Source organism: Dendrobates tinctorius, unplaced genomic scaffold, assembly GCF_039654945.1.
Source record: "Dendrobates tinctorius isolate UK_male_01 unplaced genomic scaffold, ASM3965494v1 ptg000075l, whole genome shotgun sequence".
NCBI lineage: Eukaryota > Metazoa > Chordata > Amphibia > Anura > Dendrobatidae > Dendrobates > Dendrobates tinctorius.
The window spans coordinates 54,447,800-54,472,377 of NW_027361743.1; the positions used below are offsets into that span (position 1 = coordinate 54,447,800).

The window sequence follows — 24,578 nt, forward strand, 5'->3', positions numbered from 1 at the left end:
CTATAAGGCTCTCCTATAGGCTCCTCTGCGCAGCCACCCCTGTAGGGTCCCTGATAGCCAGCCTCTGCGCACTATGCCGGGCTCGAGAAAGAGAACCAGGCAGGACTGTTTTTATGCATTCTGCCCAGCCTGCAAAACCACTCTCCCCAGTGGTAGCACGTACCCGCACTGCAGGGATTGCATCCAAAACACTGGGTCAGAACCCCAAGAAGCCCCTACCAATGCTTCAGCGTCGGCTACCACGCCGGAATGGGCTGCTCGGATGTCGCAGTCTATGACACAGTCCATTGATAATCTAACCTCCACACTGCTGCAGGCTCTGCAGGGGCATGTCTCGGCTATGAACGTTACCCAGCAAAAGTATAGCTTGTCTCAGGAACATGCCGTTTCCGACACTCACAGACGTAAGCGTACCCACAGGTCGCGGTCATCTCATAGCACACGGTCATCTCCCTCCAGGGAGAGACAGTGATTCCAGGTCAACTAGACCGTCCCCTACCAGAGACAGACAACGCAGATCCCCACAGCGATCTCCGACCACAGCAGACCTCCACTCCACCTTGTCCACCAGGGAACGCCTTAGTGACACGCAGGATTCGGAAGGCATCTGTGACTCCGACTCAGACAACGAAACAGAGGGCTGCGGTACCTTGTCCCCCTAGCACTACAGCGCTAGTTGAGGACATGGTCTCTGCTATCCACCGGGTGCTGGAAATTTCTGATCCAACCCCAGAACACAAAATTTGCTTTGAAAGTGTCCTGAAACCACCTAAGGTCTTCCCTAATCACCCGGAGTTTCAGACGATACTAAGCAGTTCTCGCAGTCTGAGAAGAAATTTGCCAATCGCAAATATTTGGAAGCAAGGTACCCCTTCCCAGAGAAGGACACCAAGGGGTGGACAGACCCACCCGAAGTGGATCCCCCAGTCTCTAGGCTAGCAACACAGACCCTACTCTCACTGCCAGATAGCTCAACCCTGAGGGACGCAGCAGACCGGCAGGTAGAACGCATGGCCCCTTCAGTTTTCGAAGCAGCAGGAGCCTCCCTGTCCCCCGCGTTTGCTTCAGTTTGGGCGGTCAAGGCCATTCTGGCTTGGGCCAAAACATTGCAAGAGGGTCTTCAAGCTTCAAATCCCAGGCTTTCGGACCAAGCGGTTCAAATAGCAGTTGTAGCAGATTACATGCTTCATGCAGCCCTGGACTCTGCAAGAGCTGTAGTGGGGATAGCAGCAAACGCCATCACGATCCGGCGTATCCTCTGGCTGCGGGAATGGAAAGCGGATGCGGCCTCAAAAAAGTCCCTCACGCATCTCCCGTACCTTAGTGGACGACTTTTTGGTGAAAAGTTGGACACAATGATATCCAACGCCACTGGGGGTAAGAGTACCTCTCTCCCTCAGCTGAAACCTAGACGCACGTTCAAACGGCGTTACCAAACACTATTCTGATCCTTTCGGAATTCTTCGGGCTGGTCCGTCTCTCGACCAGCACAAAATCGTAACTGCTCTCCACGCAGGGACAACTCACGGGCGGTGCAGAGGCCGGACAGGACCTGGCAGTCGAAAGCAGGCCAAGCGAAACCCAAGGGAGGAAAACCTCAGAACTTCACTTCATCAAGACTCACGAACTCGGAAGACACACCACCAGTAGGCGGGCGACTTCTACTCTTTCAGCAAGTCTGGCTGCCTATTACAGAAGACAGGTGGGTCAGGGAAATAGTGTCTTCCGGATACAAGATAGAGTTCACTTCCAGTCCACCGAACCGGTTCTTCCTCTTTGTTCCACCAAAACCGCCAGACAAGGCTCGTGCCTTCCACCAAGCGGCCTCTCTATCCTTCAAGCAGGAGTCGTAGTACCGGTTCCCGTGAACGAACGCTTCCGAGGGTTCTACTCCAATCTATTCATAGTCCCCAAGAAAGGAGGCAGCGTCCGGCCCATACCTAGACCTAAAACAGCTCAACAAATATGTACGGATCCGTCATTTTCGCATGGAGTCCCTTCGGTCCATCATTGCGTCAATGGAGCAGGGAGAATATCTCGCCTCCATAGATATTCAAGACGCATACCTGCACATACCAATTGCTTCCGCCCATCAATGGTTTCTCAGGTTCGCGATCAACCAAGACCACTACCAGTTCATGGCTCTGCCGTTCGGGCTTGCCACGGCTCCAAGAACGTTTACCAAGGTCATGGCAGCTACCATGGACGTTCTACACTCCAGAGGCATTGTAGTCGTTCCATACCTGGACGACCTTCTCATCAAGGCTTCCACCTTCAAGGACTGCGAGGACAGTGTCTCAATCACAATCGACACTCTGAGTCGCCTGGGCTGGTTAGTCAACCTACAAAAGTCGTCGACTACCCCGAGTCAGGCCCTGACCTTCCTGGGGATGCTATTCAACACTTCCAGGGGTCTGGTGCTCCTACCCAGGGATAAGACACTGGCTCTCCGTCTGGGAGTTCGCATACTCCTCCGCAATCCTCCTCGATCCCTCTGGTTTGCCATGAGAGTCCTCGGCAGGATGGCAGCGGCAATGGAGGCGGTACCATTTGCCCAGTTTCACCTCAGGCCTCTTCAACTTGCCATCCTCAAGTCTTGGGACAGGAATCCCTTCTCCCTCGACAGGGAATTCCGGTTGACATCGCTGGGGGACCCCGGACGTGGACCTAATGGCATCCCATTTCAATGCCAAGGTCTCCAATTTCATGGCCAGGACACGCGACCCGCGGTCGCTCGGAGCGGATGCCCTGGTGCAGGACTGGACCCAGTTCCAGCTTCTGTACACAGGACTGGACCCAGTTCCAGCTTCTGTACATTTTTCCACCCATCCCCCTGATCTCCAGAGTCATGAGGAAAATCAAACAAGAGGGAGTTCCAACCATCCTGATTGCGCCGGACTGGCCCAGACGTACATGGTACGCCGACGTCGTGCAACTTACAGCAGACGCCCCCTGGCGTCTCCCCAACCGTCACGACCTTCTGTCACAAGGTCCGTTCTACCATCTGAACTCAGGGGCTCTCAATTTGACGGCGTGGCCCTTGAAACCTGGGTTCTAACCCAAGTAGGGCTCTCACCAGACGTCATCACAACCATGATCAGAGCAAGAAAGCCAGCCTCCGCCAAGATTTATTATCATACCTGGAGAGCTTTCTTTACCTGGTGCGAATCCCGTGGACAGGTCCCACTCCCTTATTCCCTCCTGAAGGTGCTAGGTTTTCTTCAATCGGGCCTGGATGCCGAGCTATCCCTAGGCTCGCTTAAGAGCCAGGTGTCAGCGCTTTCAGTGCTTTTCCAAAGGCATATTGCTAACAAGACGCAAGTAAGGACTTTTCTCCAGGGAGTTTCCCGATTGGTTCCCCCCTACAGACGCCCACTGGAAATGTGGGATCTCAATCTGGTCCTGACAGCATTACAGGCACCACCTTTCGAACCCCTTAAGGAAGTCCCTCTCCGCATCCTGTCACAGAAAGTGGTTTCTCTGGTGTCAATCACCTCGCTGCACAGGGTGTCTGAATTGTCAGCTCTCTCCTGCAGACAGCCTTTCCTAGCTTTTCACCAGGACAAGGTGGTTCTCCGTACAGTACCATCCTTCCTTCCGAAGGTTGTGTCCACCTTCCACCTCAATGAAGAAATTTCACTGCCATCCCTTTGCCCGGTTCCAGTTCATAGAGTTGAGAAGGCTCTGCATACGCTTGACCTCGTCAGGGCATTGCGTATATACGTGTCTAGGACTGCACCCTTCCGGAAGTCTGATTCTCTCTTCCTTCTTCCGGAGGGTGTTCGCAAGGGTCTGCCGGCTTCCAAAGCTACCCTTGCCAGCTGGATCAAGTCCACCATACAAGAGGCTTACCGACTTAATTCTCCTCTTCCGGCCGGTATCACGGCACACTCTACGCGGGCAGAAGGGGCCTCCTGGGCCATTCGGCACAACAAGTGGGTAAGGCGGCCACTTGGACTAGCCTACACACGTTTACGAAACACTACAATGTTCAAACCCAGTCCTCAGCGGATGCGAGCCTGGGTAGACGGGTCCTGCAGGCGGCAGTGCCCCAAGTTTAGGGACCTGATAGCACAATATTCGTCCATTGATTCCCACCCAGGGACTGCTTTGGGATGTCCCATGGTTCTGTGTTCCCCAATGAGGCGACAGAATAAAGGAGATTTTTGTGTAGTCACCGTAAAATCTCTTTCTCTTACCCTCTAATTGGGGGACACAGCTCCCACCCTGTTGCCCTTACGGGCCGTTGTTTACGGTTGAGTTCTCATATTGTTCTTTGAGCTCGTACATAGTAGCCTTCTTACAGGCATGGTTATGTTTTCTGTTACGATCCTCCTAATGCTTTTGCACAAAACTGGAGAAGGCTGATGCCGTCCAGGGGTGTATACTGCAGAGGAGAAGCCAAAGTTAATCTTTTTCAGATTATGCATAGTGTCGCCTCCTAGTGGACAGCAGCATAACACCCATGGTTCTGTGTCCCCCAGTTAGAGGCTAAGAGAAAGAGATTTTACGGTGAGTACACAAAAATCTCCTTTTTCACATTGTTAAAACACTATGCAGACAACGACCAAAGTGCCATCAGTCCTCCACAGATAGGTTTTTGTGTAGACAGATTATTGTCATATGAGCTGTACGCCATTTCCTCTACTATAATATCTCTCCCACCCCACAATATTACCTATTTATCTACTGGTATGTATTAGATATCAATTTTGCAATAAAGATGATAATCTTATTGTAATCTCTTCTTTTCTAGTCTTCGGCTGCAATCAAAGAGTCCAGGCAAGAAGCAATTCTGCTGGCCAAGATGAAACACCCAAATATAGTGAAATTTTGGGAGGCATTTGAAGGTACACTAAATCTAGAAATAAAAAATTAAACCTATATATAGGTCTATATCTATATAGATATAGATAAATAGAAAAAAATATATATTTTATAGATAGATAGATCTTTATATGCTTAAAGGTTTGTGGAAAACCCCTTTACCTCAGCTGCATTTTTTTATTAAAACAAACTGTGCATTACTCACCCTCCCCAGGTCCTACATTGAGTCTCTGATGCGGCTCCTGCTGTCTGCTATTGTCTGCCGCACTGACATCGCATTAATTCTGCTGCAGTCAATCTGTGAGCTCAATGGCTTTGCCCAAGTTTCCTGCACAAGCTCACTGATTGTCTGCAGCGCTGTCAACGTGTTGTCAGTGCTTTAGTCAATTATAGTCACCAGGTTAGCAGCAAAGACTGAGCTTTGGACCGAGGGAGGGCAAGTAAAGAGCATTTGTTTTTAAATTGCAGCTAAGGGAAAAGGGTTTCCAGAAACGTCTTTAATCTTCTACTAATCCGTTACATTTTTGGCTGGTAACTGGCTGAATCCCTCGCACTTAGACAAAGGGGCCGGACTTGGCAATCTTTTGTCCTATTGCAGATAGAGCACAACAGGAAGGCTTCTACTGCAGCCAGTTGTCTTACAGCCACACACAGGACAGTGAGGAGGAGCGGACCTGCTGAGCTCATGAGATACAGAGAAGATTTGGTTATATACTTCCCAGCTTTATTTGTAAGAAGACAGATCAAGGAAAAGCACAAAACTAAAGACAGAACTGGGATATTTTTTGTATTTTTGTGCATTTTCAGCGTTGATATCACCATCCTTTACACTGCATCCCTGCCCTTACAGATTCTGTGCATAGGTACATTCCCTCCTGGTTTAGATTTAAATTCCTTTATTTTTACTGTTCCTGGTAGGCTCGATGGATGACAGCACAGAGCAATGGTTTGAGATCTACTTCTTATCCAAATACTTACTTTTTAGCATCAACTACTTGTAACATGACCTTTTTGATTTCCTTCTATGGTTGGGTAATGACAGCGGATGACCATCTGTACATCGTGATGGAATATTGTGACCGGGGTGATCTGCTGGAGACCATTAAACTTCAGAAAGGAAAGCTGTTTCCAGAACACACAGTGAGTATTGGTTCTAATCATAGGGGATTATACTGACCTATCACTCAGAATGGGAGTACCGTACTTCCTTTTCACCACCACCTGCCCAGCAGCTGCATGCCTCGCCTTATGGTAGGTATGTCACCTGCAAATATTAGAAATCGTGATACCCATTGCTGAAACTTCCCATATTTTGGCACTTCGACTAGCACAGACAACTAATATACAGTACAGACCAAAAGTTTGGGCACACCTTCTCATTTAAAGAGTTTTCTTTATTTTCATGACTATGAAAATTGTAGATTCACTCTGAAGGCATCAAAACTATGAATTAACACATGTGGAATTATATAATTAACAAAAAACGCATGTCATACGGATGCTATGTGAGAAAAATCGCATTGTACTCGTTCGGCACACTGACGCCATTGCACAGCTCAGGGACAACTCTTATTGTAGGGAGAGAGCAGGTGTCCAGGCCTGTGTGCTTAGTTTTAGGAATCAGTGTCTTCCAGTGGTGATATTTTGTTGAACCATCATACTAAATGTCCTTCTTGAAGCTAATATTGTGCTTTGCTGTTTCTATGCACCACATTCTGCATTTAGCCTAAGGACAGCCGGAGCTATGAGAGTGACTGACTGAATACAGCCTCTAGGCAGGGCTTAGGGCTTTGCAGTCCATTGCTAAATATATAGCTGCTGCAGGTGATCATGGTTTTGTTTTTGGTTTTTTTTTTGAGGGGGTGAAAAAATTGAGTGTATTATCAACCCTGCAGTTTAACATACTTTTTGTGAAGTTACGGTGGTTTTATTACATTTTTTTGCTTTAATTAATCAAGGAATCTGAGTTTCCAGAGGCCAAGCAATTAGAAAATGCACATAGACAGTCCTCCCCTCCTTTCTTCCCTTCCCCAGATTTTTTTTTTCCTGACCAGGAGATCTTCAATTAGAAAATGCGTGCAGTAAGGGTAAGTGCACACGTAGTTTCTAGGTTGTGCGGATTTTGATGAAAAATCCGCAGGTAAATCCGCAGGACAAAAGTCTTGCGGTTTATCTGCGGATTATCCCGCGGTTTTGCCCTGCGGTTTCACACCTCATAATGGATAGGTGTGAAACCGCAGCGAAATCCGCACAAAGAATTGACATGATGCGGATTGTAACCCACAGCAAAACTGCGGGGAAAAATCCGCAGCATGTGCACAGCGGTTTTTTATTTCCATAGAAAATAAAGGTACTGTACAACGCAGCAGAATCTGCTGTGAAATCGCAGGGCCAAATCCGCTGCGGATCCGCAGCAGAATCCGCAGCGTGTGCACATACCCTAAGGGATCAGGAAGTGGAAGAGCTGATGATGGTGCACACAGACGGCGAGGACGTGGGGCAGGTGCGACTGTGCCTGTTGCTGGAGCACAAGCAACACACCCATCCATGAAACATTGCTTCCTGTCTTACTGTGCAGGAGGTATGAGACACCACTTCTGAAGCCAGAGCAATGCGAACATGTGGTCGGTAGGATAGCAGATAATGCTTCCAGCATGCTTGCCTGCACCACACAGTCTTCCACACGGTCCAGTTTCACCACCCAAGAGTCTGCATCACTTAATCCTCACCCTGATCCTTCTTCTTCCCTACCTCCTTTTAAAGCTAGAAGCTCTCTGCAGTGTCCAGTGATGAGCGAGTATACTCGTTGCTCGGGTTTTCCTGAGCATGCTCAGGTGTCCTCCGAGTATTTTGGCGTGCTTAGAGATTTAGTTTGTGTCGACGCAGCTGCATGATTTGTGGCTGCTGCACAGGCTGACTACACGTGAGGAATGCCTGTTTGTTATGGAATCCCCACATGTATTCAGGCTGTCTAAATCATGCAGCTGCTTCAAAAAAACTAAATCTCCAAGCATGCCAAAATACTCGGAGGACACCCGCGCATGCTCAGAAAACCCGAGCAACGAGTATACTCCCTTATCATTTTTTTATTAAAGTAATTTTTATTGAAATTTTCAGTACAAAAAGGAAAAACAAAAAAGAAAACAACAACTCGCAATAGAGGTACATACACCTCTAACCCCACTCTCCCCTTCCCCCCAGTTTACAACCCCAATGCAAATGATGTTTTAATGGTAAAATGATACATCTGATTACATATAGTGCCGCTCCCAAAACTGTTACAATAGTACAAAGGAAGATCACAACAACAGGTTAATATAAGTCTCAGGTAAAGAGCTACATATCTGAAGTCTCCTTATTGTAAGCCAAATCAAATTATCATGTAATAATCTCTGTCAGTCAAATCTTGTTCCAACTTTATATCTTCATATTAAGATAGACCCCACCTGAACCTGGTCAGCTCTCTCGACCCAAGACCAGGATGATCAATCCAAATAGTTTTTCAAATTTGGAAATAGAATCTCTCTTGCAATATACCGTATTTTTCGCTTTATAAGACGCACCTGATTATAAGACGCACCCCCAAATGTGGTGAAGGAATAGAGAATTTTTTAATAAATGGGGTCCGTCTTATAATGCCAGTGTCCGTCTAACAAATCATATAGGGTATATGTCCCTCATAGCCCCCCCACCCTAAAATTAGCCCCCTTAATCTGGATATGGCCACCTTATATTGAATATAGCCCCCTTGTGCTGGCACACGGGCCCCCTGTGGCTGGCACACATCACCCTGTGGCTGGCACACTGGCCCCCTGTGGCTGGCACACTGGCCCCCTGTGGCTGGCACACTGGCCCCCCTGTGGCTGGCACACTGGCCCCCCTGTGGCTGGCACACTGGCCCCCCAGTGGCTGGCACACGGCCCCCTGTGGCTGGCACACGGCCCCCAGTGGCTGGCACACATCACCCTGTGGCTGGCACACTGGCCCCCCTGTGGCTGGCACACTGGCCCCCCTGTGGCTGGCACACTGGCCCCCCTGTGGCTGGCACACATCACCCTGTGGCTGGCACACTGGCCCCTGTGGCTGGCACACTGGCCCCTGTGGCTGGCACACATCACCCTGTGGCTGGCACACTGGCCCCCCTGTGGCTGGCACACTGGCCCCCCAGTGGCTGGCACACATCACCCTGTGGCTGGCACACATCACCCTGTGGCTGGCACACATCACCCTGTGGCTGGCACACTGGCCCCCCTGTGGCTGGCACACTGGCCCCCCAGTGGCTGGCACACTGGCCCCCCAGTGGCTGGCACACATCACCCTGTGGCTGGCACACATCACCCTGTGGCTGGCACACTGGCCCCCCTGTGGCTGGCACACTGGCCCCCCTGTGGCTGGCACACTGGCCCCCCAGTGGCTGGCACACATCACCCTGTGGCTGGCACACGGCCCCCAGTGGCTGGCACACATCACCCTGTGGCTGGCACACTGGCCCCCCTGTGGCTGGCACACTGGCCCCCCTGTGGCTGGCACACTGGCCCCCCTGTGGCTGGCACACATCACCCTGTGGCTGGCACACTGGCCCCTGTGGCTGGCACACTGGCCCCTGTGGCTGGCACACATCACCCTGTGGCTGGCACACTGGCCCCCCTGTGGCTGGCACACTGGCCCCCCTGTGGCTGGCACACTGGCCCCCCTGTGGCTGGCACACTGGCCCCCCTGTGGCTGGCACACTGGCCCCCCTGTGGCTGGCACACATCACCCTGTGTTAGATATCGCCTCCATGCTGCTGCTTTTAGTAAAATAAACTCTTTCCTTACCTTCTCAGCGCTGTCCCTCCTCGTGTCTCCCTCAGTGTGGTTGAGCTCCTCCTCCACTTCCTGGTTCTCAGAGCCGGTCATGTGATCAGCACAGCAGAGTGCTGATGACAGCAGCAGCAGAGACACCGGGAGATCAGCGCTGGAGGAGGTAAGGAAAGAGTTTTTTATTTTACTATGGGCAGCAGCATGGGGGCGATATCTAACACAGGGGATCATGTGCGATCAAAGGAGGGCGCAGGCAGCTATAATATGCACCGCTCCCCCAGCCAGTCACCGTGGTGCGGTTTCAGCACCATGGTGATGGACAGCGGCAGTGCATATTATATGAGCGGGAGCAGGAGATCAAAGGCTCCCTTCGGCAGCTTTTACCAGCTCACAGCACCGCTCCAAAGCTGCCCCCACCTCCCCTGGACCCTGCAGTACATATATATATATACACCCCCTCCCCCGTATATTCGGATTATAAGACGCACCCCCTACTTTCCCCCAAAATTTGGGGGAACAAAAGTGCGTCTTATAAAGCGAAAAATACGGTATAATTTTTTCTAAATTAACTAGCCAGTTAAAGATAAGCTATAGGTCCAGGAGCGCTCCCTCCCTGTGTCTGCTCACATCCTCAGCCAGGACACGTCCCCCCATACTCCCTTATCATTAGTGTCCAGGTGATTGAAACAGGATATCTCTTATGAGAAACTAGATTATGGCCCGATGCTATCGCATTGGGAGGATGCGATAGCATCACACCTCTTGCCATGTTAACCCTCAACACACACACTCCTCTCACCTTTCACCATCTCCACTCACTCTTTCACTCCACATACGACCCCTTCTCTCACTCCGTCTCTCATACTCACGCCGTCGTCGCCGCTGCTCCACGATCCCCGACATCTTCCGCCGGCGCCATCCTGGATCCAGACGTTGTCCACGCCGGCGACATGTTCTTGCGGCGGCGCCATCTTGAGTATCGTGAAATCCCGCGATACTCAAGATGGCGTCGCCGGAAGAACATGTCGCCGGCATGGACGACGTCGGGATCCAAAATGGCGTAGGCGAAATCTCGCGAGTTTTCGCCGACGCCATTTTGGAATCCGACGTAGTCCTCGCCGGCGACATGTTCTTGCGGCGACGCCATCTTGAGTATCGCGGGATTTCGCCGATCCAAAATAGCGTCGCCGCAGGAACATGTCGCCGGTGTGGATGCCGTCGGGATCCAAAATGGCGTCGGCGATATCTCGCGAGATTTCGCCGAAGCCATTTTGGATCCCGACGTGCTCCACGCCGGTGACATGTTCTTGCGGCGACGCCATCTTGACTATCGCGGGATTTCGCCGATCCAAAATGGCGTCGCCGCAAGAACATGTCGCCGGCGTGGAGGACGTCTGGATCCAGGATGGCGCCAGCAGAAGATGATGTCGGGGATCATGGATCAGCGGCGATGACGGCGTGAGTATGAGAGACGGAGTGAGAGAAAGGGTTGTATGTGGAGTGAAAGAGTGAGTGGAGATGGTGAAAGGTGAGAGGAGTGTGTGTGTTGAGGGTTAACATGGAAAGAGGTGTGCGGTGACGTCACCGGTTACAACTGGACGGAAGTTGTTACAACCGGAAGCTGCTTAGGGCATTTATTATTATAGATAGACAGTCTGAGGTTTGTAGAACGAAGGAGTAGAAGCTGCCATGATGAAAATCTCTTCAGACTTGGTGTCTCCTATGGAAAGTTATGATTATTGAGGATTGTATAGATTTGATATTGATGGGACATATATTTTCAACTTCAGGACAAATAGGGGAAGAATTTGCATATTTTTTCAGAACTGTGAGATATGCCAGTAAGCCCCAAATTAATAGTGTTCAGATAGCTGACAACAGCCATGCCACGTTTCCTATCTATGAAAAGGTAAAATCACAATAAAAATATGTCGTTGAAATGGAAAACCTGTGATCTTCAGGAGTATAGATATCGTGAATGTTGAGAATCTAATAATTTTCTGAATCTGAACCCACATCCCAATATCAGACCCACATGAGGTCATCAAGAGTATGTATGAGGGTGTAACTTCGGAGCTTAATAAAAATACAAGGCAAATTATGATCCGTGTTCAATACTAAGGAAGATACATACATGTGTAGGCTTGATCCACGTTAACCAGATGTTCCTCCATCGGATTGCTTCTATTCACTAAACTCTGAGCCATCTCTGTGACCAGCGTTTAGTAAGTTCTTTGTCAATCCTTTTTATTTTATGTAATTGTATATGCTGTATTGTTTTGTCCCCTTTGTAAAATCTTTTGTATATTTTTTTTTTTATAGACATAGCCTATCTTTCTGAATTAAATATAAAATGTAGTAGTTCTGTTCCTTTTGTTATTTAAACCGCACCCCAAAGCCATTTGCTACCTGTAAACGATTTGTGGTGGCAGTGAGTAGTCACTTTTGTTATTGCAGAGCTGGCAGTAACCGTATTGGGGGGTATATACATAGATTCCATGAGTTGGAATTGGAGGTGTATATACCATACTCTCACTATTAGTTTCCTAATAACTTGCTTAGTAGTAGAAATAACCTTCGGCCTCCTCTGTTAATAGTCAGTCAATTGCATAATTGTCCTGATGATAGGAGGCAACAGAGGGCTGTTTGTGACAAAAAGGTAACAGCGGGGTTGTTCAGCGTGACTCTACTCCCTTCCACGGCTGTGATTTTTGACACTGACTGATTCAACTTTCCCATTGTTTATACATTTTGTAGTTGTGCTTTTTTTCATTAACTCATGTAACCCTAGTTCATGCTTGATTCCAGATTTTTTTGCCGAGAATAGTCCATATTTTTTTTCAGACATAAAAAAAAAAAAAAAACTTTTTCTCCTTCATCTCATTGGGGGACACAGGAACTGTGGTTGTATGCTACCGCCATCTGGAGGCTGACACTAAGTAAACAACACAAGGTTAGCTCCTCCGCCGCCGCATACACCCTCGCCCCGACTGCGGGCGGAAACCAGTTTTATGCTTAGTGTCCTTTGGAGGCACACAAGTCTGGTTTTCTCCAGACTTTTTTTTTTTTTTTTTTTGCTATTAAGATAATACAGGGGCGACAGACCCTATTGAACGGGTCCGATCTCCCCAAACCAACAACGGGCGAGAACGTGTGAGTATCGCCTCCACGTATCCTTTCCCGCACCGTGGGACATATCTGGGCCATTTTCCCCAGACTTTTTTTTTTCCTTTCTTTTGCTATAAAGATTAGACAGGGGCAACGGATCCTATTGAAAGGGTCCGATTTCCCCAAACCATCAACGGGCGAGTGTCCCTCCACGTATCCTCTCCCGCGACGTTGGACATGATGCTGGACTTAGCCCTGACCACCCCTAGGTATTGAAACCATGGGCTGTACAGAGGCACAAGACAGTCCGAGCGGCCCCCACTGCTCCACCAACGCTAGACGGCAGTGCTCCAAGGCGGCGGACGGTCCCTCTCCTCAGCCCTGGAAGGAGGACGGAGCTAGGGTGCCTGCACCGTCCTGGATCACCCCCCTTCCCTCTACCTGATCGGAGAAGTCGTCAGCGTCCAGAAGGCATGGATGGGTTGGCCTGGGAGCGGCGTCCAGAGGGCGGGAACCCTTAGCATCATGCGGTCAGCAGGAGTGCGCACATCGAACTGAGAAGCAGCACGTGAAAGGGGTTACAGCGTAGGCCCTCTCCCCTCCTCTTCCCTTCCCCCTGGCGGCGGGACGGACACCGTGCCTGACGCCGGGTACCGGCGCCGTCCTTGGTATGTGGCGGCCTGCCCGCCCGCCGTCACCCCTTCGCGGACGGACACTAAAAATCCAGCCCGCAGCTTCGGCCGGTGGTAGGCCGCAGCCGGAAGTCCCGCCCTCCCTGCGCAACGTCACTTCAGACGGACCGACCTCCGGAGCCTGGGCGGGCGCCGGATAAATTGAGTCCCCGGCTTCGCGTCAGGGTAGGCCGCAACCGGGAAAAGACGGCCCACCCACAGCAGGACTGCGCACAGCGGAGAGAAGCGGCACGTGTGGGGGGACACAGGACCGGGTAAGTGCGGTCCCGACTGCGGGAGACCGCGCTACGGACAATCGAGGAGTGATCTCCTTGACTTCCCTGCCTTATTAGGGTAGCCGCCTGTTCGGGAAAAAGTTAGACCAACTCATCTCCGATGCTACAGGGGGAAAAAGCAGCTTCCTCCCGCAACAAAAGGTCAAACAGCCATTTCGCCAGCCTCAGGCACGGTTTCGGGCCTTTTACAACCCCGGGTGGATGGCAGCGGCCAGCTCGGCCGCTCCAACCAGGATAGGGAGCGACAGGTCTCATATAGAGCCAACCCATTGGGGAGAATGCGTGCTCGCCAGCCCAGGTCGAAGGGAACCAGGGCCCAGAGATCCTCAGCTAAATGACTCGGAGCACTTTTTAGGCGACATCAGCAGAGTAGGCGGCTGCCTGCTCTGCTTTCGCCATGTCTGGGTCGCGGTTGCACACGACTCATGGGTGGCGGAACTGGTGTCCTCAGGGTACGAGAGAGAGTTCCTCAAGTATCCCCCAAAACGATTTTTTCTGTCCCGACTTCCCAAAGTGGAGCCCCGGGCAAGGGCGTTGCTAGGGGCCATCAATTCTCTCCAGCACAACGGAGTCATTGTTCCCGTACCAGAGTACGAGAAGGCTCAGGTGGTCGCTACAATGGTTAGCTCCCGGAAGCCTACCTCGGCGAGAATTTACCATCACACCTGGAAAGTCTTCTTTGCTTGGTGTCGAGATCGTGGATTTTCTCCACTGACATTCTCTATTCCCAACATCTTGGCCTTTCTCCAGTCAGGCCTAGACTCAGGATTGTCCCCGAGCTCCCTCAGGAGACAGATATCGGCGTTGTCCATCCTTTTCCAGCGAAAAATTGCTACCAATATGCAGGTGAGGACTTTCATCCAGGGAATCTCCCACCTGGTACTGCCCTATAGGGCGCCCCTGGACGCCTGGGACCTTAACCTGGTCCTAACTGTTCTGCGGGAAGCTCCATTTGAACTGCTACAAGATATTTCTTTGTCGTACCTTTCCCGGAAAGTGGTATTCTTGGTAGCCATAACTTCCATTAGGCGAGTCTCGGAGTTGGCGGCCCTGTCTTGCCGAGCACCGTTTCTCACCTTCTACAAGGATAAGGTGGTGCTTAGACCAGCTCCCCCCTTTCTGCCAAAGGTCGTGTCCTCATTCCACATTAATGAGGATATTGTCTTGCCCTCGTGTTGTCCAGCGCCAGTACATCGCATGGAAAAAGCTCTTCACACGTTGGACCTGGTGAGAGCACTCAGGAGGTACGTGTCGCGAACGGCACCCTTTCGTCAGACGGACACGCTGTTCGTGCTCCCCGAGGGGCGCAGGAAGGGACTCGCAGCCTCAAAATCGACCATAGCCAGATGGATCCGTCTAACTATTCAGGAGGCCTACCGCATCAGGGGTGCGCCGGTTCCAGCAGGGATCACAGCACACTCTACTCGGGCAGTGGGCGCCTCTTGGGCGCTTCGGCACCAGGCTTCGACGGAACAGGTTTGCAAGGCAGCAACCTGGTCCAGCCTGCACACGTTTACTAAATATTATAATATCCATACTCAGATGCGAGCCTGGGTAGAAGGATTCTCCAAGCAGCGGTGGCGCACCTTTAGACATGAGGTGCATGTAGCTGGGAGTCAACTTCCCGCCCAGCAACTGCTTTAGGACGTCCCACAGTTCCTGTGTACCCCAATGAGACGAAGGAGAAACATGGATTTTTGTGAGAACTCACTGTAAAATCCTTTTCTCCGAGTTGCTCATTGGGGGACACAGCACCCACCCTGTTAGGCTAGTTTCACACTAGCGTTTATTCGACGCAGCGCACGGCGCCGCTAAGCCCCGCCCCCTACCGGCTCCCTGCCCGCCCCATCCGGTCATCGCCGCCTACTATCGCACATGGACGCTTGCGATCTGCGCACCCTGCGCTAGTAGGATTTTGGCGTCCGCTGCGCACTTTTGAAGGTGAGCCCGTGTGCGCCGAACGCAGCATGTTGCATTTCGGCGTGCTCGGCGCACCTTCAAAAATGTGCAGCGCACGCCAAAATCCTACTAGCGCACGGCCAGCACAAAATCTGCGCACCCTATGCTAAAAATAGGGTGCGCAGATCGCAAGCGTCCATGTGAGATAGTAGGCGGCGATGACCGGGCAGGGAGCCGGTAGGGGGCGGGGCTTAGCGGCGCCGTGCGCAGCGTCGAATAAATGCTAGTGTGAAACTAGCCTTAGCCAAGTTGGCTCTTGTTTATTTAATGTGCATTTTTTTGTTGATGTCAGGATGGTTCTTTTCCAGACATATTGTTATCTGCATTAAGGCTGATTTTCGTTATGCTCCTACTGCTTTTGCACTAAACTGGTTTCCGCCCGCAGTCGGGGCGAGGGTGTATGCGGCGGAGGAGGAGCTAACCTTGTGTTGTTTACTTAGTGTCAGCCTCCAGATGGCGGTAGCATACACCCACAGTTCCTATGTCCCCCAATGAGCGTCTCGGAGAAAAGGATTTTACGGTGAGTTCTCACAAAAATCCATGTTTCCACTAAATAATTTGATCAAATTACCCTTTTTTTCAAAAAATGTTTTATGGTTTCACATATTTCTTCCAATGGTGGCCTAACACCTTGTATTCTTCATGCTCGCAAGGTGCAAGCAAAGCTGAACTTTTGGATCTTGAAAAATGCAGCAAAAAAAGGCAATGTGTGAAGATAAGCCTTTCAGTAAAGCCTAATCTTTAGTCGCCCACAATTACATCCTCTCCCCTGCGTGCTTTCTACGATGTGGAACTCAAAACTGCCCCCGATAATTAAGATTAGGGCATAACATGGACTTATAGAGGTGGCTACATACATACGTGTGTGTGTGAGTACATAGATACAGCTCTGGCAAAAATTTAGAGACCACTTTTAAATGTTCAGTTTGTATGATTTTTCACTTTAGGGTATGTGCACACATAGTTTTTTGTCTCTGCGGATTTTGTAGAGAAAACTGCAGGAAATCCGCAGGACAAAGTGCTGCGTTTTTTCTGCGGTTTATCTGCGTTTTTTCTGCGGTTTTGCCCTGCGGTTTTACACCTCATAATGGATGAGGTGTAAAACTGCAGCGTTTCTGCACCAAACAATTGACAGGCTGCGTTTTGAAAACCGCAGCAAAACTGCGCAGAAAAAAACGCAGCATGTGCACATCTTTTTTTTATTTCCATAGGAAATAAAGGTACTGTACAACGCAGCAGAATCTGCTGCGTTTCTGCAGAGCCAAAAACGCTGCGGAAACGCAGCAGAAACCGCAAAGTGTGCACATACCCTTATAGTATCTTTTTGAGTAAAATGTAAATTGTTCTTTTAGTCTATAAACTTCTGACAACATGTCTCCGAATTTCCAAGCAATAATTTTTTTTTTTTTTCTTTCTGAAAAGGAGAAATGGTCAAAATTAAAAAAAAATCAGTGCTTTTAGACTTCAAATAATGCAAAAAAAAACAAGTTCATAATCACTTAGAAACAACAATACTAATATTTTAACTCAGGAAGAGTTCAGAAATCAATATTTTGTGGAATAACCATGATTTGTAAAAGCAGCTTTCATGCTTCTTGGCATGCTTTCCACCAGTGTGTCACACTGCTTCTGGTGCAAAAATTTAAGCAGTGTGTATATGTATATGTGTGTGTGTGTGTGTGTGTGTGTGTGTGTGTGTGTGTATGTATATGTATATATATATATATATATATATATATATATATATATATATATATATATATATATATATATATATATATTTTATACATCTCTTCTTTTCCTCCTTTATGTAACAGGTCCTCCACTGGTTTGTGCAGATGTGTCTGGCCGTACAACATATTCATGAGAAGCGAGTGCTGCACAGAGATATCAAATCAAAGGTGAACTATTTAATGTCAAGTGTCCCATGAAGTTTGATCATCTGTAAATGCACAATAGTTAGGCCAAAGCGTGCACAACCAAATGCCAGAGGGTCCCCGACACAGTCATTCATATCAGCCATTAAAGGACCCAGATATTCCCTTAAAGAGGTTGCATACGATTAGAAAGTTACGTTTGCTTGTTTTTGTTTTTTTTTCTGAAATAGCGCCACACCAGTCCATAGGTCGTGTCTGGTATTTCAGCTCAGCTCCACCGTATTGAATGGGATTGAATTACAAAACTATACACCACCTGTATTTTCCTAATCTTAAACTAGTTTCACACTAGCGTTTATTCGACGCAGCGCACGGCGCCGCTAAGCCCCTTCCCCTGCCGGCTCCCTGCCCGCCCCATCCGGTCATCTCCTCCTACTATCGCACATGGACGCTTGCGATCTGCGCACCCTATCTTTAGCATAGGGTGCGCAGATCGTGCGCTAGTAGGATTTTGGCGTGCGCTGCGCACTTTTGAAGGTGCGCCCGTGTGCACCGAACGCAGCATGTTGCATTTCGGCGCACCTTCAAAAGTGCGCAGCGCACGGCCAGCGCACGATCTGCGCACCCTATGCTAAAGATAGGGTGCGCAGATCGCAAGCATCCATGTGCGATAGTAGGAGGAGATGACCGGATGGGGCGGGCAGGGAGCCGGCAGGGGGCGGGGCTTAGCGGCGCCGTGCGCTGCGTCGAATAAACGCTAGTGTGAAACTAGCCTTAGACAATTATGTTGAGATTCACTTTGTGCTGAAGATTATTATTTTGGGGGCTTTATTACATATCATGACCTGTATTTGTAGAACCTGCAAAGTATTACCAGGTGTACTTTATATATGAAGCCCCCTGCACCCTAATCTGACGCTGCACAATACGAACATGTCATTTGCAGATGTAATATTAATAGGGTGCTCTGTCTTTCAAAAGGAACCCCCCTCTGGTGCGTAGGTTGTGTCTGACGTTGTAGCTTAGTCCTATTCACTCAAGCAGAATCGTTTTTTAATTCCATTTAACCATTTTATGGGCGTAAATCTCTATTCTGTACATTTTCTTTAATGCAGAATATTTTCCTTACACAAAGAAGAGCCATAAAGTTGGGGGACTTTGGATCAGCGCGGGTTCTCTCCAGGTGATTATGTTCCATTATCCTCTGTTTTCCTAACCATTACTGTATTATGTCTGTGACCACACAGTTCAGCAGATATATTCCCACAGAAAAATATGTCTTTAATGGTGGTAAATGTCAGTAGATTTCAGATACTAAATTAGCATACAAAGGTTTTATGACTTTTTTTTCACGGTCTATGCTCTGTTTTACTTGTGAGCCTTAGGCTATGTTCACATGTGGCAGTTTTGCTGCTTTTTTTTTTTTTTTTTGCAGCAAAGCCTGCTCTCTTGGTAGTAAAGAAGCTGCAGAAAAAAAAAAGCAAGTTTTTTTGCGTTTTTTGCTGCGTTTTTGTCATGCTACGTTTGTCTTGTATTCCACTTCATAAGGTTTTGGCACAAAAAAACACAGCAAAACTGGATCCGTGTGTTTTTTTTCAGTGTTTTTTCACCACCCATTACTTTCAGTGCATGAAAACTCCTGAAAGAAGTGACATGCTCCATTCTGCAAAAACCAAGCAAAGCACAAAATACTGAGGACAAGAAAAAACAAGGTGTGTGCATGAGATTTCTGAAATCTCATAGACTTTGCTGGTACTGTAAAACACAGCTGAAAATTTGCATTAAAAGAAGCATCCAAAATGCCATGTGTGAACATACCCTATCTGTAAGAGGGTGTCCACACCGGACAGTAATTAAAATTAAAATGCGCTCCCCTCCCTTGCCGGCACTGTTCCAGCGGTGTGGGCTCTCGCATTCTTGGGTCTCGTGAGGTTTTAACATCAAGCGAGTTCTGCGCCCAATCGGCGCCAGCGTCACTGTTTGCGCCTTCGGACATGTAAATAATCAAAAGGAAGTGAGAGCAGGAAAGCGAGTTCAGACACTGCTGGAGCGGTGCCAGCACGGGCGGTGAGTATAAGTGTTTTGTTTTTAACGGAGGCAAACACTCAGATTCGGCAGCCGTTGTCCTAGTAGTGGATAATCCCTTTAAGGGTTATTGCCATCATTCTAGCAGGGTTTCATTACATAAACATTGTAAGAATAGCTATCCTTTTTATTGTATTGCTGCTAATCGTTACTAAGGATACCGGCCACCTCTGCCATCTAGGAGCGTTGGTTGAATATGATCAATGCTTACGCTGCTCTAAGGTTGGCTGGAATCGATGGAGCATCAAATTAGCTACACCTAAAGAACATCTCCTGAATTCGCCCTTTTCTCACCATGGAAACAACAAAAACCCTCACTGTAGCATGGATCCACTCCCGCCTGGATTACTGCAGCGCTCTATTAATTGGCCTCCCCGCTACTCGACTTTCCCCTCTCCAGTCCATACTTAATGCAGCAGCCAGGGTCATCTACCTGGCTAATCGGTACTCGGACACGTCCGCTCTTCGCCAGTCCTTGCATTGGCTGCCCATTCATTATAGGGTCCAATTCAAAGTACTTGTTCTCACCCACAAAGCTCTCCACAGTGCAGCACCCCCCTACATCTCCTCCCTCATTTCTGTCTATCGGCCTAGCCGACCACTGCGCTCTGCAAAAGACTTTCGATTAACCTCTGCACTAATCCGCACCTCCCACTCCCGACTCCAAGACTTTTCCCGCGCTGCGCCAATCCTCTGGAATGCTCTACCCCAAGAAATTAGGACTATCCACAATTTGCACAGTTTTAGGCGCTCTCTCAAAACACATCTATTCAGAGCGGCCTATCACATTCACTAATCAGTCATTTTATGTGCAAGTGTGAGTATGTACCCCATTCACTATCTCTGTCCCCCACCTTCTCAAGATGGCTGGACCATCATTGTAATACACCACTGTAAATACAAACCTGTACTCTGTATCTCCCCCACCTCATTGAAGATTGTAAGCTCTCACAAGCAGTGTCGTCTTATTTTACTTTAATTACTGCATTGTTAACATTGTTACTTATGACTTGTGTTTTGAAATTGTTAAACTGTAAAGCGCTGTGGAATATGTTGGCGCTATATAAATAAAGATTATTATTATTATTATTATTATTATTATTATTATTAATCCATGCCAACTACAGGTAACCAGCATGGTGTCTATGCATGAGTTGTGTATGGTAATGTAGGGTTATTCATTTTATAGAGGTGAGCTGCAGTACTAGATTCATCTTCTGGACAAGGGTAGTGCTGTTTTCAAGTTTTCTAATCTCAGAGAACCCCTTTAATTAAGACTTGTTTATAAGATTCCTTAACCAACTATTCAATTTAGCATTGTATGATTATAATCAGTGTTTCTTTGTATTAGTCCGATCGCCTACGCCTGCACATATGTTGGGACACCTTATTATGTTCCTCCTGAGATCTGGGAAAACTCACCCTACAATAATAAAAGGTAAGTGCTGACCTCATCTGTTAATGCAAAAATTACTGTTTAACCCCTTCCTGACATCTGACGTACTATCCCGTCCACGGGACCCGGGCCCCTATGACCGGGAACGGGATAGTACGTCATCGCGATCAGCGGCGCTCGCCTTCCCTGCAGGTCCCCGGATCCAATATGGCCGCGGGGGCCTGCAGGGAGGCGGTTTCCACAGTGCCTGCTGAGAGCAGGCACGAGGAAGCCTTGTGCAGCGCCTGTCACATCGCTGATCTGTCACAGCGCTGTGTGATGTGTCAGATCAGCGATCTGACACATGACAGTGTGTCCCCCCCTGGGACAATGTAATAAAGTTAAAAAAAAAAAAAAAAAGTGTAAAAATAATTTGTAAAAAAAAAAAAAAAATTCCCTAATAAATTCATTTTTTGGAAATTATAAAAAAAAATAAAAGTACACATATTTAGTATCGCCGCGTCCGTAACAACCCGCCTTATAAAACGGTCTCATTAGTTAACCCCTTTAGCGAACCCCTTAAAAAATAAAAATAAAAAACAAAGCAAAAAACAATGCTTTATTATCATACCACCGAACAAAAAGTGCAATAGCGCAATCAAAAAGACAGATATAAATAACAATGGTACCACTGAAAACGTCATCTTGTGCTGCCACACAGCGTCATCAGCGAAAAAATAAGTTATAGCTCGCAGAATAAAGCGATGCAAAAATAATTATTTTTTATATAAAATTGTTTTTCATTGCATAAAAGCGCCAAAACATTAAAAAAGACATAAATAAGGTATCGCTGTAACCGTACTGACCCGAAGAATAAAATTGCTTTATCAATATTACCGCAGGCGGAACGGTGTAAACGCACCCCCCAAAAGAAATTCATGAAATGCTGGTTTTTGTTCATTCTGCGTCACAAAATCGGATTAAAAAGCGATCAAAAAATGTCACATGCCCGAAAATGGTACCAATAAAAACGTCAACTCGTCCCGCAAAAAATAAGACCTCGCATGACTCGGTGGGTCAAAATATGGAAAAATGATAGCTCTCAAAATGTGGTGATGCAAAAACTATTTTTACAATAAAAAGCGTCTTTTAGCGTGCGACAGCTGCCAAATATAAAAACCCGCCATAAATAGTAAATCAAACCCCCCGTTATCACCCTCTTAGTTAGGGAAAAATAATAAAATAAAAATGTATATTTCCATTTTCCCATTAGGGCTAGGGTGTAAGGGGTGTGTTGGGGTTAGGGTTGGAGTTATAATTGGGGGTTTCCACTGTTTGGGCACATCAGGGGCTCTCTAAACGCGACATGGCGTCTGATCTCAATTCCAGCTAATTCTGCGTTGAAAGAGTCAAGCGGTGCTCCTTTCCTTCCAAGCTCTGCCATGCGCCCAAGCAGTGTTTTACCCCCCACATATGGAGTATCAGACTACTCAGGACAAATTGCAAAACAACTTTTGGGGTCCAATTTCTCCTGTTACCCTTAGGAAAATAAAAAATTGGGGGCAAAAATATCATTTTTGTGGAAAAATGATTTTTTTATGTTCACGCCCGGCGTTATAAACTTCTGTGAAGCACTTGGGGGTTCAAAGTGCTCACCACACATCTAGTTCCTTCGGGGAGTCTAGTTTCCAATGTGGAGTCACTTGGGGGAGTTTCAACAGTTTCGGCACATCAGAGGCTCTCCAAACGCGACATGACACCTGCAGACCATTCCATCAAAATCTGCATTCCAAAACGTCACTACTTCCCTTCCAAGCCCCGACATGTGCCCATACAGTAGTTTTCTCCCACATATGGGGTATCCGTGTACTCAGGACAAATTTGACAACTTTTGGGGTCCAATTTCTCCTGTTACCATTAGGAAAATAAAAAATTGGGGGAAAAAATGTATTTTTTGTGGAAAAATATGATTTTTTTATTTTCACGCCCGGGCGTTATAGACTTCTGTGAAGCCCTTGGGGGTTCAAAGTGCTCACCACACATCTAGATAAGTTCCTTGGGGGGTATAGTTTTCAAAATGATGTCATTTGTGGGGGCTTTCCACTGTTTTGGTACATCAGGGGCTTTTCAAACGCGGCATGGCTTCCGATCTCAATTCCAGCCATAAAAGTCAAATGGCGCTGCTTCCCTTCCGAGCTCTGCCATGCGCCGAAATAGTGGTTTACCCCCACATATGAGGTATCAGTATACTCAGGACAAATTGCACAAGAACTTTTGGGGTCTTGTTACCCTTGGAAAAATAAAAATTGGGGGTGAAAAGATCATTTTTGTGGAAAAAATGATTTTTTAATTGTACGGCTGTACGTTATAAACTTCTGTGAAGCCCTTGGGGGTTCAAAGTTCTCACCACACATCTAGATAAGTTCCTTAGGGGGGTCTAGTTTCCAAAATTGGGGTCAGTTGTGGGGGGTTTCCACTGTTTAGGCACATCAGTGGCTCTCCTAACGTGACATGGCGTCCGATCTGAATTCCAGCCAATTTTACATTGAAAAAGTCAAACGGCGCTCCTTCCCTTCTGAGCTCTGCCATGCGCCAAAACAGTGGTTCCCCCCACGTATCAGGTAACAGCGTACTCAGGACAAATTGCACAATAACTTTTGTGTCCAATTTCTCCTGTTACCCTTGGTAAAATAAAAAAAAATTGCACCTGAAATCATTTTTTTTTGTGAAAAAAAGTTAAATGTTCACTTTTTTTTTTTTTAAACATTCAAAAAATTCCTGTGAAGCACCTGAAGGGTTAATAAACTTCTTGAATGTGGTTTTGAGCACCTTGAGGGGTGCAGTTTTTAGAATGGTGTCACTTTTGGGTATTTTCTATCATATAGACCCCTCAAAGCGACTTCAAATGTGATGTGGTCCGTAAAAATAAAATGGTGTAAAAATGAGAAATCGCTGGTCAATTTTTAACCCTTATAACTTCCTAACAAAAAAAAATTTTGGTTCCAAAATTGTGCTGATGTAAAGTAAACTTGTGGGAAATGTAATTTATTAAGTATTTTGTGTGCCGTATCTCTGTGATTTAAGGGCACAAGAATTTAAAGTTGTAAAATTGCGAAATTTTCGCCAAATTTCCGTTTTTTTTTTCACAAATAAACACAAGTTATATCAATGAACTTTTACCACTAACATGAAGTACAATATGTCACGAGAAAACAATGTCAGTATCACCGGGATCCATGGAAGCGTTCCAGAGTTATAACCTCATAAAGGGACAGTGGTCAGAATTGTAAAAATTGGCCCGGGAGTTAACGTGCAAACCACCCTTGGGGGTAAAGGGGTTAAGAGAATATTGATGTATGCACAAGACTTCCTAGAAATGTAATGGGTAACACCCAGTCATCAATGTGTTAGTAGATTTCCAGGAGGAATGACAAAATGCAGAATCATAAAAAATGCTGCCCTAAAATCGTTATTTAAGGTAAAATATAACACGGGCCCCTTGGCATCGTCATACTGTCCTTATACTGTTTCCTCTGTAAACACGCGGTCACAGTTCAGTGCCGACAGCTGTCACTGGC

General features: G+C 47.6%; 1 protein-coding gene across 2 annotated transcripts in view; it reads left to right on the forward strand.

Annotated features, from left to right (window-relative positions):
- Positions 1 to 24,578, forward strand: part of NEK3 (NIMA related kinase 3) — a 69,712-nt gene that overhangs the window by 21,330 nt on the left and 23,804 nt on the right. For both annotated transcript variants that reach the window (XM_073583300.1, XM_073583301.1), the window contains exons 3-7: positions 4,757 to 4,850; positions 5,870 to 5,967; positions 17,481 to 17,564; positions 18,656 to 18,723; positions 20,977 to 21,063. In XM_073583300.1, the coding sequence (XP_073439401.1) occupies positions 4,757 to 4,850; positions 5,870 to 5,967; positions 17,481 to 17,564; positions 18,656 to 18,723; positions 20,977 to 21,063 (431 nt within the window). The remainder of the gene's footprint in view (positions 1 to 4,756; positions 4,851 to 5,869; positions 5,968 to 17,480; positions 17,565 to 18,655; positions 18,724 to 20,976; positions 21,064 to 24,578) is intronic.